Source organism: Wyeomyia smithii, chromosome 2 (genome assembly GCF_029784165.1).
Source record: "Wyeomyia smithii strain HCP4-BCI-WySm-NY-G18 chromosome 2, ASM2978416v1, whole genome shotgun sequence".
Classification (NCBI taxonomy): domain Eukaryota; kingdom Metazoa; phylum Arthropoda; class Insecta; order Diptera; family Culicidae; genus Wyeomyia; species Wyeomyia smithii.
Genome location: NC_073695.1, coordinates 246189326 through 246214767, shown reverse-complemented (window position 1 = coordinate 246214767; position 25442 = coordinate 246189326). Strand labels below are relative to the sequence as shown.

The window sequence follows — 25442 nt, the reverse complement described above, 5'->3', positions numbered from 1 at the left end:
TGTGTTTTTTTTTGGCGAAACGGGTGACTCGAAATAGAGAGTGCAATTGTTACTTACTTCAGTTTGTTATTATTTCGAATATTCGTATTCTCTAGAGTAAAAAAAAACATCTTTCTGTATTTGTGGAATTACACAAAAATGGGCATCCAACCATTTTTGATTTGGCTGAAAATTTGCATAGACGTTTCTATGGGCAAAAGTTGCCATTTTGTTCTGTTTTTTTTTTTTTTCAAAACACGACGCATTTTTAAGAAGCCTTTGTCCAATGTTAGGAAGAAATTGATGATTACAAATAATTTCAGAGTTTGTTTTGATCGATGTGCTTTCTACGGCAAAGTTGTAGATAGTAATTTTGTTTTCCAAAAAATATATACACTCTAAATTTGTCCAACAACAAAAGTAAGTATTTGTTTTATAATATATATTAATTATTAGTGAAATTATAGCCGGTTATCCGATTTTTTTTGGAAGAGGCTTGTGGTGTATACGGAGGACGCTCAGCAGGTCAACTGGAATCAGTGTTGCGATTGGAGCACGAGCAGCATGCTATGTTTTCCAAAACATATTCGCACACTTTGGTGAAGCTCCTGAAAGCTCACGGCTCCAGTTGGAGCGCGACTAGCGAAAGCAACACTCCGGTTACTCTTTTATATTCAACGCTCCGACGTGATATTTATCACGCCGGAGTGCACCTATATGAGTGAACACCAGGAGTGAGTCGATTGCTATGATTGATTTTGGGCGCAAAAGTAATTTGAACCACATGTTTAATACAATGTACCTATGTTATCATACGATAGTTTGCGCCAAATGCTGCGTATGAGGTCTCTATCTTTTTTGCAATGAAATGTCAGCCTTTTGCTTAGATAACTGGAGATTATTAAAAGGTTGTTAGACTACAAACATTTTAACAAATAAACGTTCGGTTGTTGTTAAAAATGTTTTGAAGAACAAAATTTTAAAAACGTCTGCTTCTATGATCCAGAGTTGGATGTTTCAAAATGTAAGTGAATAAAAAATAAGTAATACATTACAATCCGTTTTGGGTTTGGTCCAGTTGGCTCCGTTCGGTCCGGTTCGGAGTCTGGAAACGAAAGTCCCCAGTTTTTTCGAACTACAGTTTAATGACAAATCAAAAAATGTCTGATATGCATGTTAGAAACAGTTTGATGAAATGAATGGAATGAAAAACAAGTTTTGTTGTAAATTTGAAAGACTTCCTCAAAACGTTTTTTATTTGTCGAAGGGTAAGTGCCCCGGAACTCCGGCAGCGGTTTCTCCGTCAGATTGTCTACAGCTTCCTAATGCAAAACCTGCCAAAAAGCAACCGCTATCGATGTAGAGTGATTCATTACCAGATAGAAAATTGCATTACCTCGGCAGCGGTCGCTCTTCGGCAGGATTTGCATTAGGAAGCTACAAAATACCTGAGGGAGAAACCGCAGCCGGAGTAGTTCCATACCCTGCGTGAATTTTTCAAACAGAGTTGTGATCGTTTATATTACAAAAAAAAAAAAATCTGAAAATGTTCTCCATGTTTTTGCACAGTGGTAGAAATTATTTAGGTTTATTTCATCAGCATATAAAAACACAGCCTTTAAAAATATTCAGTTTACATATATATGTATTTTTTTTGCGATATGTAACTTAAATTGCTATTATGCTTTTTCAAAAAAATGCAAAAAAAAACCTGCAATGTAAATGTGCTGCTTGTGATTTTAATGGCGTTGAATTTAATTTTGAACGGAACAAATTACTATCAAGATAAACTATAATATGATCATCACTCTTCGTCCGTCTTAACTTATATATTAAATTTCAAAAAACCAATTCGAATTTGGCATAACTGATACATTAAAATACTCGTATTTTGTCATTTACCTGTTTTACGTGGAAATACACAATATTAAGTCATATAATATTTATACCAAATGTGCTTGGTGTGAAATGGATGTACAGCCGGAACTCGTTGATTGGAACACGGCTGCCACCCAACTAGCGAATCGTGTTCGTTAAGGCTGTAGTACATTCTTTGACCAAGCGTAAAATATTTGTCACTTTTTGACAGATTAAATTTTCACAGATTTTTGGTCGGAGATAATTGTTTGTCAAAATTATTTGACAAACTTATTACACTAAGAAAATATTTATCGCTGGTTCGTTTCTCGGTTGATTGATTATCGGAAAATGTCGTTGTCGAAAAAAACGCATGTATCCATGACCGTTCACCAAGAGAAAATTTGTCTGTTTGTCATTTACGAGTTTTTAAAACTATGTCAAAGAACATAAACTTCGTTCTTCTGTCTTGCTGCTGTGGTAAATATTCAATGTATTTGGTCAATACTTTTTTATACTAAAAATCCAACGAAAAGCAGCGTGATGAAGCGCAAGGACATCACTCTACTTCCTGCCTAAAAAATGGAGGATCACGACGCTGGATACTTCCGGTGAAGGCATTACAGAAATAAAAGAACAACCTAACAATAAACCTCTGAATTACACACAAAATGTTGTAGATGTATTACATGTACTATTTAAATTTCGCGATTGATTATGTCAGAGATGATTTGCATGAAGTGTCTAGCTAGTAGCGCTGAGGAACAAGTTTATCAATGCTGAATGAATTAAGCGTAATAACTAAACATGTTTACAAATTTTTCACAACAATAAATAATATAATTACCTATATTTTACTAGTTTTTTCTCATTTCTTGGACCCCTTACTTGAATGCATTTGAATGATGGGTGACGACCTAGCGAACACCCAACGAGCGAATCATCACTGTATATGAGAAATTTCATTATAGGATGGTCAAATTTATTAGTTTTTTAAAATTGTTATTTTTGATTTGGCTGAAACTTGCCACTTACAGACATGTATTTGCATTTTTAGTTTTCAGGGGAAAACAGATAGTATTGAAATAAAAACTGTAAAGCACGCTATACAGCTTGTGCAAATAAGGTTTGTAACTAGTTGGTCAAAGTTTGAATTTCGTTTATCGAGGTTGATACTTATTTTTCGCCGCGGGAAGTGTGCTAGGATTACATAACAGACTAATAAAAGTAAAAGCAAAAACCCTGCCTCTTCTGCTTCTTATAACGTGGTATCTATATAGTTCTGTGAATAAAAAAATATTCCCGTTCAATCTTTGATTTTATTGTCATAAATGTATTTAATGATGAGGAACATTACTATTAAGTCCTATCCCACCAGTTTCGATTGCAATTTCATTCGCGAAAAGGAAAACTAATCGCAGCAAACACAAGCTATGTGACGCTCCGCGGAGCGCTCCGGAGCGATGCATATGCCTGCAGCTCACGTCGGAGTGCGAGGCGGTCGGAGTGGCTACTACGATGCTCCACGTGCGCGCGGAGCAAATGAAATAGAAATCCAGCGTGTGCATGGGTTGCTTGGAGTAAACTCCACTGTGTGTATAGCTGATAATACACACTCAGGAGGGCTCGCCAAGCAGCTGGAGCGATTGAGCTTGCAACACTGACTGGAATCATGAAATCCATGATTTTTCATTAGCTCAAGGTTATCCAAGTAATGAACGATTCTTTTCATAAATATTTCATATCTATCGCAATTGAGATTTTTTTTTTCCAAAATTGCATGTTCCGAGCGCTTAAAATTATATTGAAATGTTTACGGGTAAATTGAACTGTGTACATAAAAAATGCGAAGGCGAATTTAATAACGATAACGATAACGATGAGAATAGGCTCAGTAGTTTTTTCGTAATCGTATACACGGTAAAGTCATTTTTCGAGAAACACCATTCCGAGATACTCGCGTATAAAGTTTCAAATTTACCACTGCAAACCTCTGCAAGAACATCAAATAATTGCTATTTCTTATGAACAAATGTGTTTTGCTGTTGTGGAATAACGGAACTTTCAATTCAAATTACTACTTTTAGGCAATAAAAAAGGTGCTACACGCAGTAAAAAAAATTCCAGACTTTTTTAATCACCAACAAATTCAATCTTCTTGTGAAAATGTTGACACTGAATTGACGAAGAGTGGGAAGTAAACAGAAACGCAGCTTGCGCAAAGTGACACCAATGCACAGTGGTCCAATAGGGCAAAAAGTGGAACTTAATTCCATAGCGCCTTTCACATTCATCCTAGCTTTATAGTGTCTTCAGAGCAATTGTTTGTATGAATGACTCACATAATCGCAAATTGTCAAAAATTATGAAAAGTTTACTATACTAAAAATAAAATACCACAAGGTATACAGCCCTGGGGTTGTATGAAATGGTGACGTGGGACTAAACACTGTAATCGGGGGATTTTTTGTTACAAAATATACAGAGTCTGCAGACAGAATCAATCACGCAAAAGTTGAAGTCTTGTACAATCATTGTGTCTTCCCGATTCGCACAAATGTTGCACAGAAATCGCACAATTAATGTTTGAAACCCATAACGCAACAGTTGTACTGCGAATACATTGACATAGAATGAAATCAGAATATGTATCATATACAGACACTTTATTTCTCACGTCGAGTGTATTAGTGACTGCACGCGCTTTTTTCTCAAGCGACGAGAGAAATTTCTTTCTCGCTCGTAGAATTTCCATGTATGTGCGACAAATTACAATTTGCAGGTTTCTCTTTCGCTTCTTTTTCGGTCCGGATTGCGACGCGCAAGGCGATATCTCGTTGCTTCACGAAATGAGCGAGACACCTCTGCTGTACATACTTGATACCAGTGTCTCTCACTCATGCTGTCGGTGCGTGCTTGCTGCTATTCAGAGGAATGCATGAAGAAGAAAAAGTATCTCGCAAGCGTGTGTGCAAAAGACTTGAAAAGCGTAGCATATGTGTCGTCCTCAAGCAGAAAGGAGGAGAATGGTTTTGCTTCTCGCTCGCTTTGCAATGCTGCTTGATACCAGTTGAAACTGTTTAGGTGTAGTAGTTTGGAGCTGCCAACTACATTGGAGAAACGCTAGAGCATTAATTGCGTTATGCCCTACACGCAATCACTGTACTGGTTCCGAATTACATCAACAATTGCGCTAAAAACGCACAATTTTGTACTGGTTTCGCACCATCCAACTTTTGCGTGATGTGTTTGCACAGCGACTGTACGTATTTTCATTTTCAGCCTCCCCTGGAAATCAATTTTTGAAATATATATTCAACAACACTCGAAAAAATATCGTTTATATTTGGCGATATTTTGCCTGTAGTATTTTTTTTGTGCAAACAACATGTATTTGACAAGGCACAAGCATATCGGGCTTGTAGAATAAGCACCAAGAATTTCTCGTAATGCGTCAAAGTCAGAATTAACTTTATCTATATCCTCCAAAATCAAATCCAATAATACTTACGTTGTCATAATGAATGGTTTTGTCTCATTTAACTCTGATTAAATCGAATCTTTAATATGGATCTAACTTTCAAAATAATATGGGAGCCCTTACAAAGATTCGTTAATTGGCAAACATAAGAAGATATGTTAAACAAAATTATTAACAAGTTCTAGCAAAAAAATCGTAGCAATCCAAAATTCCATTTTTGTTTTTTGCTTGACATTTTTTTTCATTTGCCTACTACTCGCTGTATTACGAAGACAGCTAATATATGTTTAATATGGTAAAGCTTAGAATAATAATATATCAGCTTACAATTTTGAAATGTAAAAAGAGATTCTGAATGAATCTTAGTATATAAACCGAAAATTCACAAGCATTTGCAGGCTCTTACTTTTCTATAAATGTATATATTTAGGAATTTAATTTTTCGATACTATCCGGTCACGATGATTTAGTTAATATCGAAGATAAAATTAAATAAATATCCGTTGCAAAAATTTACAATTCTTGTTGAGTAATTTATGGTAAGGGGTCATCCACATACCACGTGGACAGATTTTTAATTATTTTGACCCCCCTCCCCTCCCCCTCTGTGGACAACTACCCATATAAATTCTAAAAAAAATTGTATGGACCGTGGTCATTAGCCAACCACCCCTCCCCCCCAAAGCTGTCCACGTGGTATGTGGATGGCCCCTAATCTTATTTATGAGATAATATTTTTTAATCACCATCAACAGCAGCATTGCAGTTTTTCCTCGATTGCACACGTATAGAAATGTAAAAACAAAAGTGTACCACTGCAACACGAATAGTACCGCTGCAGTAGAAGAGTACCGCTGCAATCATAGACGACGAGAAACTTGCGGTTCTTTACTCCACTGGTACTGTTGCCAGCATATTTACTTTCAAGACATCATTTTCTATTAGGTTTGGAAAGCAGGATTAGAAATTGTTCATTAATGGGGATTGTTTCAAAGTTTTTGGGAAACTTTTACCTTCGAGACATCATATTAGTTTAAGCTCATGCAAGCAAAAATAAATTGACCTATTGGGACGGGGAGACTCTGTCATTTTTTATTTCGATATTGATAAAGAGAATCTCACAGGGAACGGATGGTGTCCATTCACGTCGTCTGTGCTAGGAATACTCACATGTAATTGGTTCATTGTTCGCGTAAATTTGTCATTGAAACTTTTTATCAATTTTATCCCTTAGCAATGAAATTAGTGTGATAACTAGCATATTACAAAATTGTTCTACATTTTATCTATCCAACAACGTATTGGTTATTGTTATCCATCATGTGGTTATGCTGTTATCAACGTTTTAAATCTGACGCAACATTTGCCAGTTTCATTTCCAATTTTACAGAATGCAACCCAGTCAAAAAATAACTTTTTGTGTTAAGAGATAGAGGAATGGTTTATTTGGAAAAGTTGTAGAAGATTCAAAAATATGAAACTTTGTTGAACAAATGAAAATCCTTTCTTCATTAGGTACAAAGCTATAAAGTTTATTATATGGAACTTACTTAAAATTTAGTTTTTTGTACTTGACTTTTGTTAGTTGCATTTTACACGAAAGTGTTGTTCGGATGAATTGTATAAATATAAAACACACATTTTTGCCAAAGACCATACATCTCCAGGACTTTTCCTTACAAAGTTATATCACATTTTAGCTTATTTTTTCGATTATTTCAAGAATGTATAAGTTCCTCGAAGTTAAGTTGAAGTACTATAAACTCTTGTAGGTTCCGTTTGTCCTAATCCACTCATATAAGAGTACTATGAGCATATGCGCAAAAATGTGTGTTTCATGTGCCCTAACAATTTGAGTTATATGCAGCACTATTTAAGTTCATTTCCAACAAAAAATTTTGAGACTAGACAAAACTAGCATAATCCTTCTATAACCTCGACATAATACTTGGCCCTCGGGCCCCCACAATCCTTAACCCGGCCCTAGGTCTATTTTATGCTTGCGATGACACGATGGTACGCACTACCCAGCCACTTATCAACCAATTTTTTTGGATGTCTTACGTCTACTTGTTGTAAGAAAAAGAACGAGGTTTTAAAAGAAAAAAGGTTTTGTGAAAGGAGAGTCCCACAGAGTGGAAAGTATTGCAATCGACATCAAAATCTGGGATTTTTCAAAGAGACCCGGGATGATCAATTTCCCCAACTTTGAGCAAAATTTGTGATGGTCGATGACAAGTTTGTGCTCCTTTTTGGTCATTTCGTATGGAATGATCCATAAACTGACAAGAAATAAATTATGATGCGCCTTTTTGTTTCAGAAACTCGTATCTACTTTACGATGGATCAGAAACATCCAGAACATTAAAAAATATCAAAAATATTTAGTGCAAAAGATGTAGTCAATGAAACACCAAACCTTCCATTTTATTAGAAGATCTGTATCTATATCTGTTACAGAGAGACTGTTATCATTAAATTGCGTATAAATCTACTTCGCTTTTAGCTTGTAGTTTGACGGCTATTATGAGCCAAAAATAACAAAACAAAATAAATTAAAGCAAAACAGTTGCCACCCCCTCTATTTATAAATCTAGTGATGTTGATTATACTGCCTATAATAGCATATCAGTCCCATATAGATTTTCATCATTTTTGAGTTTTATTTCAAAAAGTCAGAAAAAATGTGCGGTCGAATTGTCCCATCTTAATAATAATCGCATATAAGTCCCACCTTTTGTTTTTCCTGAGTATGGCCATTCTTTTCTTCAATCCATATTAATTTAATTAACAAATATTTGGTGTTGTTTTTTTACGCTTCCTATTGTTAAAAAATCAACAGTTATTCAATGAATACAAGGTTGTTTCAAAGAAATTCTTCATGAAAGTTAATTTCAAATAGACATTGAAACAGCAGCATTTTTAGTGGCTCGTTCAAAAAAGGCTGCTTGTTTTTGTCTGTTGGGGGATATGAGCCTTGTGCAATGCTTCTTTCTGTGAAAATGATCATTGAAATTGTCAGAATTTAGAAGTAATCGTTTTAGATGCTCAGCTGCGTCTTCAATCTCTCAGCAACTTTCAAAAATTGTCCAATAGCATATCCAAGACTCAATCCTTAGATTTTGCTTTTTCAACGGCGGCCTAGTCGGGGTTAATACTGGGTGGACATTTCCGCCTTCTTCCTCATACTGCAGCAAAGAAACTGTTTGCGAACATAAATATGTGCCAAAAATACTTGAGAAAATATTACTACTTCTAGGCAGAGCGGTTGCGAGCAGGGCTGCCACATTTATTTAAGTATCTTTCTCGAAAATATCTGTATATCTGTTTCACGGGCTAAACAATCTGTATCGAGAAAACTAAGAGTGTTGGATGAAAAACTTCTTCCTTAAAGAATATATTGAAACAAATCACCAATTTTTGCTTCAGCTTAATTTTTTTTGGTTTCAAACTTATCATAATCGAGTTATAACTGAGCACGGTATCACTTATTTTTCTCTACGTGATGTATATGCATGTTTTCATAATTTCAATTTTAGTAGCTCCTGCTTGGTTTGCAACGTAGCTTTTAGCTTTTAAAATTGAGCTTATAAGCTCCGTGGCCATGAGATTTCTGGCTTTGGACTTGCTGCAATTATATGTTAAAATATGCGTTTAACAAAAGCCGAAGAATGTGGAATTATTGAGAAAATTCGCACAAATGATCTAAGTAAAGGAAACATGAATTTACCATTCGGTATTGTGGTGTCCAACTACTCTGGCCAAGTTGAGTCATCTGTTTCAATGAATCTCCCGATCAAAAAGTTTGCTCTTGGCAAGCAAAATTCGTTATCCAAGTCTTTGTCGAATTCGGGAAATCGCATCAAATCATTTAAAATTTCCAATTTCACGAATGTTTTTACAACAGGATCGGTGAAATCGAACCGCTTTGCAATTTGTTCCGAAAATTCTAAATAGAAATCCCAACAAATATTTTGAAACATCAGTTTTCGCCTTCGTCCAAGCCACATCTCGCTCCTTCCGCAACGATCTCAACATAAACAGCATAAAGTTTTTTTTACAAAAATTTGAAAGTCAAACGAATTCAACATTTGAGAGAAACTGATTTCAGTTCGAATAGCAAAAAAAAACTGTAAAATCTGTATTTTTGACAATATTCTGTCATTCTGTAATACAGATTCTGTATTGCTTTTTTGGTTTAAAAATCTGTAAAATACAGAAAAATCTGTATATGTGGCATCCCTGGTTGCGAATGAGACTGGTATGCGATTTTTTGGCTACTCGATGCCTAAATAAAGCGATTTTCACGAAAGTGCAATTTTTTTAATAAAAAAGTTATTATAAAAGTCTTTTTGATTATATTATGTTGAAAATATAGGAACAAACCCCCCCAAATAGGTGAAACACCCATAACACGAAGTATACCCTAAACCGCTGTTCTCTCAAATCGATGATATTTAGATGGGACTAATATGCGAATATGGGCAGTATGAAAATAATTTTGAGTTTTGCATTTCTTTCCAAGTTGCGCACTTAAATATTCCCATGTGCTATGTGAGCCCTAATAAACGGAAAGAGACGTTCCTGCGAACACTCTTCTTTATACATTTTTAAGTCTAGTGTTTTGTTTGTAATCTCCCAGCTGGTCTCGAGGTACGATGCTGGCCTAACAAGCCAGTCGTCGTATGTTCGAGTCCCGGCTCGGGAGAGAATATTAGTGTCAGTCAGAGCTGCGATTAATCCAAGCAACATGCTGACTATGACGAGGGAGAAAATATCATCGCACTCGTTTCTTTCTCTCATGAATAGCCAGCAACCATCACAGTTTCGTTTCGTTTAGTCGTTCTGCACTGACATAATCGTTTTAGTAGCGTGATTATGTCAGTGCCAGCTTGAAGTATGTTGCTATCAGGATTTTTTAAATTTTATCTGCTTTGCGGTCCGTGACGATCCCAACTCAAGATATGGCCACAATGAACTAGGTTTATAATTTCAAACCTGTGGTTATAGGTGTCGCTTGATGGGCTGGCACAACAACCCCGAGTATTCGGAACACAACCGGAACAGGTCCGAATTTTTACATTTTTCAATGAGAGGCATGGTAGGATTTTAAGCACTTCTAAGCACTGCTTTAATCATCGTTACCATCCTCTTCGTTAAAAAAAATATGAAAGAGAACTAGGAGAAGCAAAACCGTTCCGAACCGAAATTGAACAGTTTCAAAGTTGAACCGTGCCAAAATTTAACAGGATCTGTATATAAATATACATACCCATACATATTTAAAAGTTTCCTGTTTTGTCACCCGCGATTCATTTTTCGCCGCGAACTAACACTGTCTTTAGTTTAACCTACAACAAGCACAATATTCAAGAATCAAATTAATAAACTCATGCTGTCAAAAAACAAATATAAAATGCAATATTATTTTTCAGATATGAGATCATTTGAAAAATAATAATAAAATTCTTTTTATTACAATTGGTGTTATGAAGAAGCATATTCTCTACTAAGAATAAAAATAAATGATAATACCGATTCAAAATGTACCAAACTAAAATACGCTCAATTACAAAACGAAGTAATAGTTGTTTAGTGACAATGCTTCTAGTCGGCGTGCAGCCAAACCGAACCAAGCGTTGAAAAACATTTACCGCCGCAATTGCTGTGTACAAGCTGTTACAGATAATTTTTGTTATAATATCGTTATCAAATGCTCAAACGATTCGTTACTTCATAATAGATAGATTATTACTTCTCATATCAACTGGGTGTCGATAACTCAATCTGAGAAAACGGCGCTTAGTTCGGTCTGATCGCACGCCGACCATATATCAATATCATATATATCAATTGAAGAAAAATCATTGATTTTATGTTTGCTATCCTCATAACATCATGCTGTCAACATGAACTTGATATTTCTGCTGGTTCAATCTCAGTACAGCCATACCCGAATGATCGAGAAAGATAGCAAGAAAAAAATGAGAGTGAGAGTTGACGCTAAGAGAATCATTGTAACATCGCAAACTCTTTTGTAATGAACCATGCATCGTAGTTGGCTGATTCTGGTGTTGCATCATTTTGGCGTAATGTCAGTAATATGATATTGACTTTCCGCAGCTCTGGTGTCAGTAGGATCGCAGCGCTAGCCCCACAATTGTCCTGTACACTTAACAGTCGGCTGCGAAGTCTGTGTATAGTAAAACAGAAGGTCGAATTCCGATACGGAATGTAGCACCAAGGCTTTGCTTTTTTTGTTTTGTTTGTAAAAAAAAACCTATGTCTACTCAATAAATTCTTGGCTAACCAGTGAAAATGAATTCAAATTTGATGAGGACATCTCTTCTGGCTGTGGCCTAGAATTTTCAACAATACTTTGTCAAAATCTTTCGTGCGCGTCTTTTAGCTAACAGATTTACCAGATTTTGCTTCAGCGTTCTGTTTGGTTGTTTCTAGGCACGAATCACCTTCTCGCATTTAAAAAAAATCTGATTGACGTAATGGAAGTAGTTAACGTGAGGTCAAGCTTGATATTTTACCGGCTGGATATTCATTAACTGTGCTTACTGTGATTAGACTCCCATTGAGATTGTTAGTGCCAGCGAACGTTTTTCACAGCAGAAACGGTAACCTTTGCACAACACTTATCAAGTATTCTTGTATCTAAGACTAAATCACGATTGTCCCCAAACTAGCTAGGACGCTTTCCTTTCTCGAAATGACCATCGACCAGGCGTAATGCCGTGTTTAAAACCCCACAATGTATAGTGCACATTTCCACCTCAATCGACCCGCTTGATATGACCTCATTAAACGGTAGGCGAAATTTATACCGGTTGCGGTAACATGTCTACTTCCGCTGCAGGAATCAACTTTCACACTGCTTGACACACTGTGGCCAATTTCTAGCACGACGCTGCTGGAAGTAAAACATTTTTCAGCCAACTGGTTCCAACTGCCCTGGGGTACCTACGACATTCGCATGGCTGTGGACACGAATAGTTCGCGTGACAATGACTAACGTTTTTCTACTTGAAACTTGGGTGACTGTTTTTCCTTTTCTACACTATCGGAACTTTGCTGTGCTGCCTAGGGGGAGATAGTAAAATCACATGATTTTCTACATCGTTAATGGTGATTAATCACTGCTTCATTAATTATATGTAAAGCAATGATTCACAGGTTTTGGCTTATCACAAATACGGTTATCGGTCCTGCGAAGAATTTGGCCTTCGAAAATGGCGTACTACTTCCAAGCCCCCAGACCTCAATAATCTCTCTTTGCGATTATATTTTTTTTTTCACCCATGATTAATAACCATTTAATTGCCGAACTATTTTACTCCATCTTTTCTTCTACCCGCAACATGCTATCCAGTGACGAATTCAACGAGACTGGAAAATCGAAATGTTGTGCCTGCTGTGCGCCTTGTTGGACCAAGACGTGCCTGCCGTTTAGGCGCTGCTTCGGTTGTAGCGGTTGTTGCGGAAAAAGCAAAACTGCTGGACAGGAAAACGGACAGCAGAAGCAGCAGTCTAAACCGAAAAAAGCGGATGCGAAAACGAAAGCCTCTTGCTGGCAGGGATTGAACTGTTGCCGAAGTTGTCGTCGCTCGAAAACATCTCCGGCGGAGGCACAACCGGCAGCCACACCGAAGAAGTCCTGCTGGCAGTCACTGAGCTGCTGCGCCGGTTGTCGGCGGAACAAGTCACGGGAACTGGTGGTGAGTAACTCCGATTGCTATAGTTTGTGGGCGCGTAACTATTTTGAGACCAATTTTAGCCCCGATCGTCGATTGATAGCGAACCGGAAGAGAAGTGCGCCCGATGTCGATCCTGCTGGCGGAAGCTGCTGTGCTGTAGTCGTTTCCGGAAGGATCAACAGCAAAGAAGCAAAATGCAGTCCGAACCGGTCGAGATGGAAACGGTCAAGTGCTGCTTCTGCTTTAAACGAACGCGGCCGAAGCTGAAGCGGAAGCACGAGAAAAAGAAGGTCCCGGTTAAATCGAGGTTTGTTGAATCGCAAGAGAAAACTGTTGTCCTAGAAGTGGTAACTCTTTTGTCCCTTTTGTAGCTTTAACTGTATGAGTTGCTGTATCATGTGCTGTCCGAAGAAGAGTGATAACAATAGTCGGAGGACCAGTAATTTCAGCAAAAAGCAAAGTATTGCTCCCACTATACCTCCGGAGGTAAGCTTGAATTGTTTTGTTGTGGAATGATTTACTAGTAACCGTGTAAATTGTAGGACCTGCGTCCAAAAATTGACATGACGCTGGTGGAGCACTCTTCCATGATGCGTGGTGCGATACCGGTGCTGCCGATCTGTTTGGCCTATTTTTGTTTGGTAAGTACCATTAATAACATCCATTTTCGATGGAGATGAAGATAATTTCTTTACTGTTGCAGTTTCTCAACGTTGTGATACCGGGCTCGGGGACGATTCTGTCCGGTGGGTTTTGTTTGTGTATCGGTAAGCCGCGTTTTTCGCAGCACGATTCCATTAAGGGTCGCATCGGTTCCTTCATCATTAACTGCATTGTGGGCGTGTCGCAGTGTTTCACCATTATTTTCTGCGTGGTGGGTTGGGGATGGGCCATTTGGTGGGGCACCATTATGGTACGGCTAGCCAGTGAGTTCGATTGAAAACCGTTTTCAGATATCGAGTAAATGATAACCGTTCTGTTTTCTTTTTCCACAGAACAACATCAGAAGATCCTGGAGATGGAAGCCAACCAGCAGGAGGGAGAAGAGCAGACAACGCTATCCCAGCGAACGGGTGCTTCCAATCCACCGGTCGCCATGGTATCCCAGAGCAACCGGCGAGATGTTGAAACGGGACGATAGGCTGGTCTCGCTGTTCTTTGATTTAAACTTTGTTCACAACAAACAACACTACTCAAATTACTACAAACAAAGAACTTCACTCTTCGGCACAACCAAACAGTACCAGTTCCACTAATACTGCTGGTCAATATACTACGACAACTCGTGGCGACCATCCTATAGGCTTATCCGTTTTTAAAACCGAGATCGTTTTTTGTAGTAACACTTTTGCAGATTGATCGAACCGAAACCCCTGTACGGAAGCAGAGCTTCGAGTCGTTTTTACTATGTACTCCTTTCTGAACATATATATGTACTATATCTGTTGATACTAATCCAACCGAGACGAGTGCAACCGGAAACATTGCAAGGGAAAAATAAAGTTATGTCTTTTCACATTTTACATATTACGTAGGGCTGAGTTTTTTTTTGCGGAAGCTGTTCGAAATTCATTAATTCATTGTTTATTGATAACCTCCATATCGTTTATGCGAATCCAAAAATCACAAATTTAATGCTTAAAGCCATTTTGAATAATCTCAGGACGAGGTTACTCGGGTGGAAAGAATATGGCTTCGGTTTTCTGATGTACGCATGGTTAAAAAATTATTAAAAAAAAAATTCTGCCCTAAAGCACAAAATAGTTGCCCTAGAAAAATTATAGCTTTTTAACTATTCCTGTGAATTTTGGTGCTCCTAGTTATTGTCAAAATGCGTCAACATACGTCAATGTGTCGCATAAAAATTGCTCACCAGGTTTGTCGCTTCAGCATTATGTTTACGAGGAAACACATTTAAGTCTTTGAAAAAATGTTGGTGGCTATGTTCAAGCTCTAGGGCAAAATCTTTGCAGTTGCTCCTCCGTGATGAATCTAAGCTAGTGAAGTTTATTTGCACGGTACGATACATTTCATGTTTTATTGAGGCAAATACAATTCGTTTTAATTCTAAGTTAGATGGGAATAAAGGGAGGCACTGTTATTATTTCTCGCGCCGACTAAGAGCTAGTGGGGATTTAAGGTAAAAGGAGGGGAGATACAATTTTGAACCACAATATAGATGGGATTAATTTACTATATTCAATGTTCGATTTTTAAGGACACGAATGCACATGATCAGTGTAAAGTGTCTTTAACAAAAAAAAAAACAATTTAGAGGAACTGCTCCATTATTATTCTCAGCCCATATATTCATCTCATATAACAAGAAAACACAATTGAAAACAGGAAAAACGCATATTTTCTAACTAAATCAATCTGCTTATCCATGGAATGGATTCTTCTTAGTTCACTTTAGATTTCTCATAAAGTAGAATCCTCAAAAACTCACATAAAAGCTCTAAATTTGATATTATAGCCGGGCATCTGCACTCGAAAACTCATTTAATTCAATCACCTGCCTCAGAAAACAAAATCTGCGCATCGTTCTATACGGCTACAACGGGACTCGTTCAGCAGCCAACCAAAGTTTTTTTCATCCTTAGCGGACCACTTCTTATTTTAATCACTAAACAAAATCACTCACTACACTGAGAATACTTTAATCTTTGAAATGTTCACCTCAAAATTTCAAAAACAAGCTTGAAGTAGCAGAAATATATGAGATGAATTTCTACAATTCCTAAATTTCAACTGTATGTATTTTCATCTGTTTTCACTGCGTTGAAGAAAATTTAAAGTTGCCAAATGAGTTTCTGTTAATAAGAAAAAATCATACTGGAAATGTTGAATTATTCCGACATAATTGAAATAAATCGAAAGCACTGTAGTGGTTACCTAGGTTACAAATTTTGCACGTAAACAACTACAGCGGATATCTAGGTAACCTACTACGACGGGCTGCGGCTACGCTCATTCATGATAATGTGATTCATTCATGATTAACAGTGTGATGAATATGGGGGCGTCTTGAGATGAATAATTGAGCAGTGATTTAAGTTTTGAGATGGATATGGAAGCGTTTTGAAAAATGGTTTGTTTTACAAAATTCAGGATAAATCAAGCTAAGTTTACTAAATATACAATGCTAAACGATTCCATAAGAGCACATAAGCATATTTTGTTTATTTGCTCAATGATTTCGTGAAAATTTGGTGTTCAATCCGTGCATTCTTCGTGAATATCGGCTTGATGAGATGAATAATGGGACAGTTCCCCTAGTAGCATCTGCTTCGAATAGGGGAACTGTGGATAAAATGCCCAGTCGGGGCAAAACGCCCCACTGCAATAATAAGGAAAATATCCATTTTTTAACAGTAATTCAGGTGCCAATCGCTTCTATCTCTCATTTTCAACACGTGTGGATCATATAAACATTCTATGTTACATAAATCCTACGGAAATTGGAAATTTTATTCTGAGGCCTATTTCTTACAATTTTTACAATTCTTTCCGTAAGACATCACGCTCCCAGTTAACATTATTACGTACCTGTAAATTGCTCTGCTTAAGAAAAAAAAGTCTTGGTAATCAGTAGCCAACGCAAAATTACTTGATCTAATTAATATTTGAATTATTTGAACGATTTTTATCAAACTAATCGAGGCGAGTCAAAATACGCCATAAGAAGCCCCATTTTACTAAACAAAACGTTTATACTGATAGAAACAATTGCCGATCTAGTAGCCTCGGGTGCAGTAATACATTCGTGCATAGGTAACACGCGCATCACAATTGTGAAAACGTTCGCAGTATAATACGCAGTGTTAGTTTAGTTGTACTTTGCTCTAGAAAAACCAGCTAAAATGCCACGTAAGTACGTGAGGAAAACCGACCGGCGGATTTGGACGGAGGCTGCACTTGCGGCAGCAATGAAGGCGGTGCGAACGGAGCTGTCGAAGAGGCAAGCTTCAAAAGCCTTCTAAATTCCAAGGAGAACCCTCACGCGGTATCTTAGCAACGACGGCTCTGAAAATGGACGTTTCCCAACTTTTTCACCGCTCGGAAGTATTTCTCCTGTGTTTAATACTGTTCAAGAAAACGAATTGGTTGAACACATTATGAAAATGAATCTATACGGCCTGGGAGTGACACGAGAGGAACTGCGAAGTTTAGCATTTCAACTAGCGGAAAAAATAAAATATCTCACCCCTTTTGCCGGAAGAAAGAACTCGCGGGGCGTGATTGGTGGGGTTTCTGAAGAGACTTCCGGAAATTTCCTTTAGATCCCCAGAGCCAACATCTCTTGCTCGATTGAAGGGATTCAACCGATCCAGTGTTGATCGCTTTTTTGATCTCCTCCAGGAGATTTATGGTAGTGATCAGTTCCCCCTGAATCGAAGATGGAACGCGGATGAGACTGGTTTCAGTACCGTGAGTATCTAGTTAATTATTTAGAATTTGTTTGGCAGCTAGTGTGTACTTATTTCGCTAGTTTCGCTAGCTAGTGTAGACTTATTTCGCTTTCATAGGTTCCAACAAAAAATTGCAAAGTTTTGGCAAAGAAAGGTGCACGGCAAGTAACAGGAGCAGTTTCTGCAGAGCGGGGAATAAATACTACAGCCATAATGGCCATGTCTGCTACCGGAGAGTATATTCTGCCGATGATAATCTTTCCGCGAAAACGAATGAATGAGCCTTTGAAGGTAGGCGCACCTGAAGGATCGATATTTGCATGTAACGAGAGTAATTGGAGCCATGGGAGTAGCCAGAATTTCGAATAGGGGGGGGGGCAAGTTCTTCAAAATTTTAGAAGTAAAAAATTTAATTTTTTTACTAAGTTAGTTTTCACCGAAAACCGCCTTCCGTATTTGAAGAAACAGCCGATATTAGTCAACACGCAGGTCGCAGTATTAGTCAAAGTGCATGAAGATCAAGCGGATTAAAATGCCTCTTAAAACTTAGGAAGTAATTGAAACCGCCATAAGGAGAAGTTTTCGCTACAGGAGCCAACGAATGTCCAATGAATTTTTCTCTTCAATTAATTCAAGCTGAGTGATACTCGACAGATGAGTATGATCGATTAAGGACACAAAATAAGGATTGACTGAATAGGATCTGGATCGAATTGTAGATGGTGAGAGCGTTCTTTTTCTAGCTTAGTATTTCTCTGTAATTATGTTTAATATCAATGCAGTACGGCAGGTGGATTTCTGCAGATCTGTATCGCGTGGTTTGTAGAACTTATTAAAAGTACAAATCAAACTAACTCGATAAAAATTCATCGGTTTGCTAGTACATATATTCAAACAACGGATTCAGATTCAGCATACGTTCTCGTTCCACATTGCCTACCATGGCAAATCCTGAATTTTTCTCACCCCATCTTACTAAAACAAATAACGGTTTTGATCGCGCAATAGGCTTCTGAATTTTCAAATTTGTATTTCGCGTAATATGCATCAGTTATCATAAAGTTACCAGAGCTGTACCTTATTAAAACAATTCCTATTCTGTGATACTCGTAGAGATGCAGTGGTACCCGCGGTCTCTAAACAAAACGAGTATCACCATCCCTTTCCTTCCCAAGTAGTACCGCCTTTTGGTCGTGGCCGGCGTCGTTATTGGTCAGTGGTAAAAGTATTGTGAACCAGTGAAAATTGCACGATGAGTATGTAATGCTAGTCCCAAGCACCATAGATCTGGTTCATTTTGCAATTTCCTTAGTTCGACCAATCACGGAGTGCAACTACGGGTAGTCTACCTAAGCTAAGCTAAGCTAAACTAACAAGAAACATCATCATAAATCTTATTTACTAATCAATATTCCTTCGAAAGAGCGAGTAATGGCGCTATAACCATAAGCTTAAAATGCTAGGACTAGACTTAGTACTCAGGTTCCAACCGTAACAGTTGAAGCGTGTAAAGGCGCTATATCGTTGGTTTTGAAACCCGAACATAAGGAGGAAATACCTATGTTCCATCCCAGGAGATTGGTCAACAAAGGAGTGTAATTTCTTCGCTTTGTCACTCCCAACGAATTATATTACTTCTTACATACGGATCGGTCGGTACGGATTGTTCCCGTTCTTAGATTACATTGTATAATATTGCGCTACACAGTAGGCCTGGCCGTCGACAAGAAAAATGTATGGAAATCATTTTTTGAAAAAATGGTGAATATCATTTTCCAGGATCCTTTCAAGTACTGGCTGTGCTAGTGTAGACTAGACTAGACTAGACTAACACTAGATTAAACTAAACTGTAATTTAATTAACGCTAAATCTACCGTTGAAAGATAACAATAACAACGTCGTTAACTAAAAAACATCTTCCTTTTATCCTCCGCTAATCGCTCCAGCGCTAATTCAGTAAATTTTTCTCGATTGTTGTTAACCATCTGCCGATGAACCACACCGATGTCATGGCAACTGTTTCTTGAAGCCGCCGCCGATGATGATGACGCTAGTGTTGTAAATATGATCATAAGCTCGGTTCATTGTGCCTCATGTGTTACTGTACAAATTCTTTCTTGTGCTTCTAACTATATTAAATTTGAGGCTATCCAGAACGTGTTGAAACATGTTTGAACATGACCATTTATATCCTGCACAAAATCCATAGAACGTTCGAAACAAAACAGTCGTTCTTAGCTTTTTGCATTTCTACACACCACTTGCAGCAACAGTTGATCTCGCATGGACGGAGCTTATTCGGCTGTTTCGCAAGCACTGACAGCCTTTTGACGGATAATCGAGCCAGAGAAAAACGGCTTCAAGCAAAATGTATGGGGATGACGTTCGTGACAGGGATGTGCGATGAACACTCAGCAAGCAGAGAGCACTCAACCATTGTTGACCTTAGCCAGGTTTTCACCCGACGTAATGTGCTGAACGAGAGCTCAATCGTGCTTGTTTTACATGGTGAAGCAAGTTCAATTTTATTTGCTTTCTCAGTCGCAGGTAAGAACGAACGGGCTTCAGCAAGCAAGTCTTTAAGATCCCGGTCTTCCAAGTTCTTACCGTCTGCTCTCATGCTGTTGCAATGTTGATGCCAGACTTCCACCTCTCCAACAAAATAGTTAACGTCATAAAAAATACGAAAGCTCCAGTTTTGCACTTTAACTCTTCTAACGACATGCGTATTACGTCAACAGGATGCAGCGAGGAAAACGCGTAGGCAAGTGCACTATCTTCCATGAACCGTGTTTCCTGTAAGGTTATCAGAGAATTAAGGTAAGGAATTGTCAATGCTCGATTCCAATACTAAGCTAGTTGATACAGGTGGGTTTGCCCAGTACTTTTACCGCTGCAATGTCCTTAGTGGATCAACTGAAAAACCTGTGCAATTCCACGCAACATAGGGCAAACATTTCAATCAATTATTTTTGATCTTGCTGATATTTTACACAGATGTTTCAATGGGCTAAAAATGTCGTTTTGTGCTAACGTTGAAAAAATGGATTTTTTTCTGATGGTGGTAAAAAATAACTAAGACTAAGGTTTCCGCGTAGTTTTTCAAATAGACCTATCTAACATTGAGAGACTCTCTTTGTTTACTTTCTCTTTGATCAATAACTATGTTATATTTTCCATATTTCATAACACTCAATGCATAGTAAGCAAGACAGTATTACAATCTCTCGAGTAAGGGGAAGAAAGCTTTGAAAATATTTATAATGACGACGTAATTAACGAAACAAAGTGAGAAAGGAGAAAATCTGTCATTGTTACTTAGGTCCTTTTAAAAAATTACGCGAGGTTTGATTTATTGCCTATGGAAAGTAATTATGCCAGCTTACGTGCAGAAAAAATCTACGATCTTGCGTGCGGAATTTCGGCAGTTAACCGGAACGTTCGCCATGGCGGATGAAAACATGCGTGTAGGCATGTTTTTAAATTCTTTTTTCATCTTATTAATCAATTCCTCCTCAAATTTCGCGACAAAATTGTTGGAGTAGATCTTACGCTTCAGGCTTGCCAGAAATCTTCGACGAAACGCAACTTGGGGACGTTGGGCGGGTTCACCAACTTGGGAACCACATCGACAATTAGCCGTTCCATCTCCTCAAATGATCGCCTCGAATAGTGAGCCGACTCCAGATCCGGCCAAAACACCGTGTCTTCGGTTTTATTTTTTGGTGAACGACGCTACTTCCGGCAGGTACTTCGTACTATAAATTCCCCCGTTCTCGGCCAGTCCGGAGCAAAAGAAGAGCAGCTTTGACATCGACGACGCGACGTGGGTACCGTTATTTGAACGGGCAAATCAAATTTTTTCAGATGACTCATCGGTTAATATGATTGATGCTGCATGCGTAGTTTCGTCAGTGTGCGTGAAGGTAAACCCATAAAAAATTGGCAGTTTTTGTCCATTTTTTTAGCGCTACGCCTATGATTGGAGCACAATACACACGTTCGCAACATGGTTCTGTTTTCCTGATTGCAGATCCTCTCAACGATGTCGTAGATAACCATCTAGGCGATTACAATGACCTGAACGTTAATGCACGAGAATTCGATGGCTCTCTGAATTTAACAGAACCAATCGACCAAAGCATTGGTGAGACATCGGGAAGTAAGTAATCATAAAATAATGCATCAATAAGACATCAAAACGTAATAAAAAAAGCTAATGACTTTCTCAATTCAGATCCTTCCAACGACGCCGACCATCCAGCTAACAACAACGATTTAACCATTGATTCACAGAAACTTGATAGCTATGTGAATTCCGAAAATTTTTACGCAACCTTTTAACCAAAGCGTCTATGAGTCATCTAAAAGTAATTTGTATATGTTATTTGTATGTTTTAAAATGAACTTGTTTTACACTAAAACTTTTTTCTCTACAAAACAGATTATGCCGATATCGAAAACACTGATCAACCGATTGATCTGTCGAAGTTTCTGTGTATCGATCCAAATGTTTACTACATAATAGAGGATAATGGAGATATAGTTGTACAAACAATAATTTCTACAGACCAGAGTACCAAAACAAACCCTGGTGAGCATGTCGTTTTTTCTGTGCCGGAGGAAGTAAAAGAACTCACATTGGAGACACACTGCTCGAATTATGATGGTGTGCCTACTGCAGCTTAGCAAGAAGCGTTTTATGTTGACACAGATCTGCTTGTTCTATACCCAACAGTTAATTATAGTGTTGAAAAGAACGGAAACATAGTTGTCCATTCCTTGGTTGCAAATACTGGAAAAATCGAAAACAACTCATTCAGATCCCAGATCTCACTCACACCGGTTACAGCGAACGAGAATCAACATTCTAACGAGGAAGAGTCGAGGCGTTGGGATTGCAATCGGGTTTCAACTAAAGGTGAGTTGAAGGGATTCGACAAGCCACCTGCTAAAAAAGCACCAGTAGCGAAGACCCCTTCGAAGACCCTTCGTTTGTCAAAGTGCACTCTGAAACCTTGAGGCTATGAGCTCCTTTTTGCGGAAAAGCATGATGCATTATTATTTGGCAAACTACACTACGAAATAAATGAAAAACATGGTCTCATATAACGAAAAAGGGATGTACCATTACGGTGATGCCTCGCAACACACACCTAGTGTATCGTCTTCGAAGGCATATTCTGTAGTATAAAGTATCTTTTGCTTGAAAATGGCCTGTGACATGGAAAATCTCGAGAATTTTCGACAGTCTCAGGACTGTCCAAAATCGAAGCGAGCTGGAAAATTCACCGCGATAGAAAAGCAAATTCCACTACTTAAGAGACAGGCTTGTCGTTTGTCCTCAGAGAATCGCTAGCATGTAGAAGCACATCTTTCACTGCGAAAACAACTGCTCTCACACTGGTCGTGTGTGGAATCTGAGAAATCTCTCCAGAGAGATAAAAAATTGGTGTGAGTTTTCTCATACGAAAGAATATTACGCACAATAACTACACAAAAAAGCTCACTGCAGAATTATTACTGTGTATCTCTTAAGCATATATCAAACGAGAAGAGTGTCTAGGTAGGAAAGCAGATTGCGTTGTTTGCTTTGCATCTCGAAACTGAAAAAAGATTACTGAAGTGAGTGGTTAATATTCACTCTGCTCTTTCCACATATTGAGGAGAAAAACACAACAGTTAAAGGGTTGGACGATGCTTTTGACCACACTTTCAAGCTTGTGCAACTTTTTTCATTTTTGATCAAAATTTACCATATTTTGCCCAGATGCTCGTTAGACTGTTTGTAAAGCTCAAACCCAGGATGATACACTGGTTATATCAAAAAATCATTATACCAAGACTCACCTATGCCTCGCTAGTGTGGTGGCCAAAAACTAATGAAACGGCCGCTCAAACAAAGTTAGGCAAACTACAAAGGCTAGCTTGCGTATCAATTTGCGGAGCTATGATAAGTACTGCGACGAAATCTTTGGAAGCAATTTGTCATTTCCTTCCACTTCATCAAACGGTGAAACTGGAGGCGGTAAAGAGTGCCCTAAGGCTGAACCGTCACAAAAACTTTCCAGACGAAAATCTAACAGGTCACATTAAAATACTGAAAAAAATTTTCATATAAACGAACTTATAGTGAGAAACGAAGACTGGCTGGAAAATAAGCCAAATTTCGACACTCCCTATAAAATCATTGAGACCGAACGGGAATCTTGGGAAACAGGAGGTCCAGCAGTTCGACAGGGCTCAATAATCTTTTACACCGATGGTTCAAAAATGAATAAATCCACCGGAGCTGGCATCACCGGGCCAGGAATAAATGAATATATCTCTATGGGAAACTGGCCAACAGTTTTTCAAGCTGAAATATACGCAATCATAGAATGTGCATACATCTATATAAAGAGAAATTACCGACACGCAAATATCTGTATCTTCTCCGAAAGTCAGGTAGCACTTATAGCGCTTAAAGCACCCATTTGTAAATCGAAACTAGTATGGGAATGCATTCTTTCACTTCGGCAGCTAGCAGAAAAAAACAGGTTTCTCTATACTGGGTACCAGGGCACTGCGGAATTGAAGGCAATGAAAAAGCCGACTCACCAGCAAGACAAGGTTCTTTTGAAAATTTTATAGGAGCAGAACCCTTCTGTGGCGTCTCATCAAGAGCTTTAAAAACAGACCTAGATGAGTGAGAGAGGATGACGCTACTTAGGCTCAATAAAAAAGACCTAAGTACGATAACAGGACTTCTCAATGGTCACTGTCCGAGCAAGTATCATCTGAAGAAGATGGAAAAACTCAATGACGAGAAATGTCGCCTGTGCGGACTTGAGAATGAAACCTCTGAACACCTACATTGCAAATGCAGAGTAATTTAATACAAGGCAGACTGCGTATCCTCGTTAGAGGATTACTAAGTCCTTCCGAAATATGGAACGAAAGCCTTTCTCAGATATTACACTTCATTCGAATTGTGATACCTGACTGGGATACACGTGCAGATCAAAATTGGACATCAACTCAATAATAGTTATGCGCCGAAATTGAATGCACCTAGATTAAGGCGGAGCATACCACAATAGATCTACTACCAATGGTCGCAGTGGTTCAGTCTCCTACGGGTAAAAAAAGCTCAATTTTCAGTCAGCTCAATTCTGCAGTTGTCAATGAGATTCCAGTCGATATAAAATAAGGGTAGCAAACCATTTGCTAAAGAATTTTGGATGGGAAAGGTAATAAATATACATCATCGAATCGTTTCAGGCGTTCTTCAAAGGTTCCGAAAGCTGGACGAAAACCGGGAATAACGCGCTAAAAGATATGAGTGTAATCAAATTTTTTTTGGTGTGGTACATGTCCAAAAAACATGATATTTCGTAAGTTTCGTCGCGAGGGTCAAGAAATGGTATGGATGAAAAACGTAACAGGTGTATAATTTCCCAAATCACGACGAAAGCCAGCAAGTGTTGTCAAAAAGCGTACCCGCAAACTTAACACGGAATCGCAAACGAAATACCGGTTCTGTGTCATTAATGAGCAGGGTCGGGTTAATGCGGAAGCGAAGTAGAAACAACTTATTAAAAAACGATTGTAATGATTGCACGTGTTAAGTGAGAATGACCGAAAATATTCTCCATGAGCGCTTGTCAACTTCTCAAGGCCTGCTCGACAGTGCCTACTTCGCCAACCCCTTTTTTGACTATGGAGCCCAGCTGCTCGTCGTAGGGTCTTCTAATCCAACGTCCAGCTCTTTCGTGAAGATGTTCACCAACTGCTTATCGGTCCAAATAGATTCATCTCAGGCTTCCTATTCTATATGCATGAAATAAATCTAATTATAGCCCACTACAACTATCACTTGAGTACATAATTATTTTGATTACCAAAACTGACATTGAAGAAATGATACCAAGGTGTGATATTCCAAACCCTTTTTACAACCATCGACAACTGAAATCTTATAATCAAAACAAGTTATTAAATCTTTAATCACATGTCAGATCTCC

General features: G+C 38.2%; 1 protein-coding gene across 1 annotated transcript in view; it reads left to right on the top strand.

The window, feature by feature from the left end:
* The window catches only part of LOC129723467 (protein stum), a 107276-nt gene extending 92723 nt beyond the window's left edge, over window positions 1–14553 (top strand). Inside the window, exons 5-10 of the mRNA XM_055677700.1 lie at window positions 12699–13044; window positions 13104–13330; window positions 13395–13509; window positions 13566–13664; window positions 13727–13949; window positions 14019–14553. Coding sequence (XP_055533675.1) covers window positions 12699–13044; window positions 13104–13330; window positions 13395–13509; window positions 13566–13664; window positions 13727–13949; window positions 14019–14164 — 1156 coding nt within the window. The 3' untranslated portion in view covers window positions 14165–14553. The remainder of the gene's footprint in view (window positions 1–12698; window positions 13045–13103; window positions 13331–13394; window positions 13510–13565; window positions 13665–13726; window positions 13950–14018) is intronic.
* The last annotated feature ends 10889 nt before the right edge of the window (window positions 14554–25442 follow it).